The 4,976-nt window shown below is 68.3% G+C and overlaps 2 protein-coding genes across 2 annotated transcripts in view; both read right to left on the reverse strand.

The window, feature by feature from the left end:
- Nucleotides 1–4,976, reverse strand: part of LOC146586389 (transcriptional corepressor CBFA2T3-like) — a 22,000-nt gene that overhangs the window by 14,543 nt on the left and 2,481 nt on the right. The gene's annotated exons all lie outside the window — the stretch shown is intronic.
- Nucleotides 3,223–4,976, reverse strand: part of LOC146586390 (uncharacterized) — a 3,438-nt gene continuing 1,684 nt past the window's right edge. Inside the window, exons 2-3 of the mRNA XM_085321397.1 lie at nt 4,240–4,973; nt 3,223–3,480 (exon numbers count right to left, since the gene is read on the reverse strand). Of these exons, the coding sequence (XP_085177523.1) occupies nt 3,264–3,480; nt 4,240–4,973 (951 nt within the window). The 3' untranslated portion in view covers nt 3,223–3,263. The remainder of the gene's footprint in view (nt 3,481–4,239; nt 4,974–4,976) is intronic.

A 4,976-nucleotide genomic window follows, 5' to 3' on the forward strand; every position in this document is an offset into this window, starting at 1 on the left:
GGGGACTGATTGGGAGCAGGCAGCTGTGGGGGGTCTGGGGGGCTGCATGGGGCTAAGGGGCTGAAGGGTACTCAGGGTGCCCAAGGTGCAGATGACTCGGGGCTGCAGGGGATTTGGGGCTGCAGAGGACTAGGTGGCTGTCGAGAGTCTGGGGTCTGCACGGGACTGAGGGGCTGCAGGGGGCTGGGGGCTGCGTAGGATGCAGGGCTGCATGGGGTTTGGGAGGCTGCAGGGGCCGGGCAGCTGCATGGGGCTGCACAGGGCCTGGGGGACCTCATCGGACTGGGGAGCTGCTGGGGACCAAAGGGGTGCACAGGGCTTGGGGGCTGCAAGGAGCCAGGGCTGAAGTTTGTAAAGGGTTGGGGGTTTGAAAGGGGCTGGAGGCTGCAGATGGCTTGGGGGTTGCAAAAATTTCGAGGGGCTGCAGGAGGTTTGGGAGTATTTGCGAGTGGCTGGGGTCAGGGTTTGCAAAAAGCTGGGGCTGTTTGCGAGGGATTGGGAGACTGCAAGGGGCCGGGAGGTGTTTGCAGTGGCCGGGGGCCAGGCTTGGTCAGGGGCTGTGGGTGTTCGCAAGGGGCTGGGCTGGGGCTTGCAAGGGCTGGAGGGGCCTGGGGGTGTTTGCAAGGGGGTGGAGGCTGCTTTGCTTTGCTTCCTTCCTCCCTCTCCTGTTCTCCCAGAGGGGCCGAGGCTGCAGCAGGAGCAGCCACACGGGTCACAACATCTGCACAGGGCAGGCCCCACGGGCACAGCCTCCCTCGGTGTGCGGAGATCCCCGCAGCAGGCTTGGCAGCTGGGGTCGCCCCCCACGCCGGCCCCTTCGGCTTTGCCTTGGCCAGGCTCCGGCGCCGTGGGAATGCCGGCGGAGAGCACCGCCAGGGCCCTTCTTCTACAGAAGTGGGTGGAAGCGGTGGGTGCGTTTGCAAAGCAAACACACGGGGAAGTCTCTGCCCACGCTGGGTCCCCCGTGCCCTTCCCTTGCAGCTGGGTCRTCCGGGTGCAGCCCGGGAGGGGGAAGGGGGGAAGCATTAAAAACTTCCCTCCCCCACACAAATCCTACTACAATGTTGTTGCTCGTTTGTGCACTGGGTAACGCAAATCCTGCTAATTTCCCTGCGAGCTGAAGCCCTGCCTCTTTGCGTAATTACTGTGCTTGGCAGCTGCCGTCCCTCTGCAAGTTGCTGCGCGGAGCCTTTGCCGCCTGTGTGGTTGCTGTATTAGTCATCCTCTCCCTCTCCCCAGGCCTGTGCCCAGGCGCGGAGGCCGGGGCTGCGGGGCCACTGCAGCACCCTGCTCGGCGGCATCGCCCCGCGCGAAGCAGCTGCTGCACAGCTGCTGCATGGGCGCTGCACAGCCATCGTGTGGCCCCCACGCAGGCACTACCACGGCACAGCCGCCACGCGACCGTCGCGTGGCCGCTGCACGAGCGTTGCACAACCCCGGCATGGGCAGCACGCAGCCGTTGCACACCTACAGCGCACCATGGCACAASGGCCGCGGGGCCCCGGCAGCGCGGCAGCGTGGGCACTGCGCGGCCAGCGCGCAGCTGCTGCGCAACCGCTGCATGCTGCGGCAAAGTGACCGCTGCGTGGCCACGGCTCCCACTCATGTCGCTCTGCTGACCAGGTTGTCACGGGACAGGGTTGCAGCATCCTGACCCAGTCCCATCCTGCTCCCCACCAGCCTGACCACCAGCTCCAGGATTGCATTCCTCTTTCTCCCCGTGCTCCAGGAGCTGGTGTATTCCTCACTGCTGCCTTTGCGCTGGCCCATCACTGACRTCAGGATGCTCAGAGCATTTCCTGGCTCGGGACAAGCAGGCCCCTGCCCACCCCAGGGGCTGCCGAGAGGTGGCTGCCCATGGGATCTGCACCGTGACACAGCCTCGCTGGGCGGAGGAGGCTCGCAGGAGCCCGTGCCCTGCTTGGCCAGGCTGCCAGCAGTGCCAGCCACGAGCAGGGGCCGCATCCTGTGCGTCCTAGGCTGCTGGCTCCTGCGGGAGCCCTGGGCCCTGCCCACCAACGGCCGGGGCACTGCCCCGGCTGAGCTCAGGATGGAGAGATGCCAAGTGCCTGTTGCTTGACTGTAGTTGGGAGAAATTTCCTGGGGAGAGTGTTACGGTCTTGGTAGCTTTCTTATCAACACCAGTCGGTGCGGTGCATGCACGCTGCACAGCATCCTCACTCCTGCTGCGCTGCCGTTGCCAGCACCGCTGTGCTACGGCCCGGCCCYGCTGCCTCGCCGTGAGCCAAGGAAGTTTGCTGCAGGGCTGCCGGCAAAGGCTGACCGGAGGGCAGGAAAAACCGCCCCCGTGCACAGCTGTGCACTGCACTGCCAGCAGCCCCGCCAGCGCGGGGCCCCGGGCAAGGCCAGCCACCCAGCTGGCACATGCAAATGCCGGTGGCGCATGCTCGCYGGCACACACGGTTCCCCGGGTGCACGGCGCAGTTCGTCTCCGGCACTGGCTGCGCAGTCGAAGGGCGGTGGCGGAGCGCAGCCCGAGTCCCGCGGCCGGCTCGGCCCGCGGGRGCTTCCCCACGGCAGAGCCAGGCTGGCGGCGGGGGCAGCCGCGCTCCCGGCCCAGCCGCTGCCACGTGTCCGCCTCGGCGGACTGCAAGCAGCAGTCGAGTACGCTGCGAAATCCAGCTGCAGGTGCCCAGCTGGCGATATCCCCACCAGCCCGCTCAGACCCCGCCAGGCCACCRAGCCTGTCCCCATGTGCCCCACGGTCCCCGTAAAGCTTGCAAAGGGCARGATCTTGCTACAACCTGCTGCAATTAGGGACCGGCAGCACGAGGACCGAGCGGGTTRGATGTGGAGGCTGTTCTCTGCTGGGCACCGTGAGCATCCTGCACCACCGCCTCGGGCTGGCACCGAGGACACCCTGACCCACCCGCGGACACCCAGCATGAGGGCTCACGGGGACGTCCCGCGAGGAAAAGCCACAACTTTCCAGCTCCCGGTTCCTTTCGGCTATCGACGGCGGATGCTAACAAGTCAGCAGTGCGTGGCTGCCGCCAGCCGAGCAGGCGTGTGCGGCTGCAGCGGGCGGCCCGGTGCCGCGGGCTCGGCGGCCGGGGCTCCCGCGCGGGGCGGCGGCGGAGCGCGCGCCGCGTCCCCCCCGGGCTGCGTTTGGGTGGCGGGGTCTGTTTCGTTTCTATTTGGCACGCACAGCCTGTAATTTTGGTCTATTGAAGTCATAATTCACTACTGTGAAAATAAACATTTGTGTTAGCTCGCTTTATTCGGCGGCCCTCGCCTGAATGTCAMTAATCCGCTGCCGGGGTGCTCGCACCGGGCCTCGGCCCCGGGCGCGGAGCCGGGGCGCCGCCGCGGTGCCCAGGCGCGCTCCCTCGCGCGCCGGCCACACCGGTCCCCCGGGCCGCCGCGGGTCCCCGGCGATGCCCTGCTGCAGGCAGTGGGAGCTGAGAAGTGCCACTTAGCACTAAGCCAGGGATAAGGAGGAAGCCGGTAGCGAGGCTGCTGCAAGATAAAGGTAATATGTTGAGTAAAGACGATAGCGCTCGAAACCTGCGGGCTTTGGACCATTTCCTGCCCRTGCCTGTCCTTGTGCTTGCTTGTTYGCACTGCTTGCAGTAGAAATTAGGGGTGACTCTCCCATCAACATCAGCAGTGGCTCCCACACCCTCCTCGGCTCCGGCCAGGGCCTCCTGCCCGCACCCCGGCCCCGAGGGGCGAGAGGGGCTCCATCCCCCGGGGTCCCCATGCCCGGCAGCGGGAACGGCTCCAGCCGGAGCCCAGGTCCCTCCAGCGGCTCCGGGGTCGCCAGGAAAGCGAGGAGCCGGCGGCAGCGGGGAAGGCTTAGCAGGGTCCCGGCACCAGGCAGGGTCCCCGGCCCGGCTCCCCCTCCCGGAGGCGGGAAGCAGGGGGGCTGGGGGGGCGGGCTGGTGCTTTCCCTCCCGCATTTGCATCTTCCCAGCCTTTATCTTCCTCCCAGGCTCTGTATTGCCGCAATTACAGACACTTTAAAACACAATGATCTGGCTGTTAGTGTGATGGATGACAGAACCTTTCTGTCTGGTTTAAATCATTGCTGAGAGTGAGCAAACTTCCCCCGGGGTTAACCCCTTCGCGGCCCCCCAGGCCGCTCCTGCCGGCCCCAGGGCTGCTGCCAGCACTGCACCGCGAGGGGCTCCCGGCCTTGCCACCCCGGCGGGCCCCGGCGTTGTCACTCCCCCGGCTCCCCGCGACGGCACCGCGGCCCCTTACGCCCCTGCTCACAGCTGCTYCAAGGAGCCCGCGTCGGACCCCCACTTTGCAGCAGCCCAGGGCGAAGGGGGCTCCCGGATGGCGGCGGCACGTGGACGTGGCTGGGAACGCGCCGCGGTGGGGCGGGCGGGCGGAGCGGGCGGCACGGCCGATCTCCCCCTTCTGCATCCCCCGGCGCCGCGTTTCGCCGCAGTGGGAAAGCAGATTAGAGCGGGCGGCAGGGCCGGGAGATAAGCGCCTGTGAGCCGCCGATAGGCTCCGGGATCCGGCCCGGCRCAGGCCCGGCAATCCTTTCCCCAGCAAATCTGGAGCTGGCCGCGGAGCCGGCCGGAGCGGCAGCCCCGCGCCACGGCAGGATGGGCCCCTCCGGCGGGCTCCCCGCGGCCGGCGGCAGGTCGGGGTTGGAGGCGCGTGGTCGCACCCGGGGATTGAGCGCGCGTGTTGGGTCGATCCGCTCCCTCGGTTTTAGGGAGACGCCGGCTCCCCCCGGCACCGCGGGGCCCGCAGGGCAATCCGGAGGCGAAGGCGCCGAGCCGTGCCGGCGCTGGGCCCCCGGTGTGCCGCAGGCTTCCTGCGTGACCCCGAGCGAGTTCGTCTGCCCGTCTGGGTTTCTCGATCGCTGCCCGCGCGTGGGCGGGCGCAGCCCGGTCGCCCGCGCCGCTCGGGGACGCTCCCCGCCACCGCGCCGGCACACGCGGCGTTTCCCCGCCGGCGCGCCCCGCGCGCGCCGACGTGGCCGCGGTAATCTC

Source organism: Rhea americana, unplaced genomic scaffold (genome assembly GCF_003343005.1).
Source record: "Rhea americana isolate MKP2758 unplaced genomic scaffold, rheAme1 scaffold_691, whole genome shotgun sequence".
NCBI lineage: Eukaryota > Metazoa > Chordata > Aves > Rheiformes > Rheidae > Rhea > Rhea americana.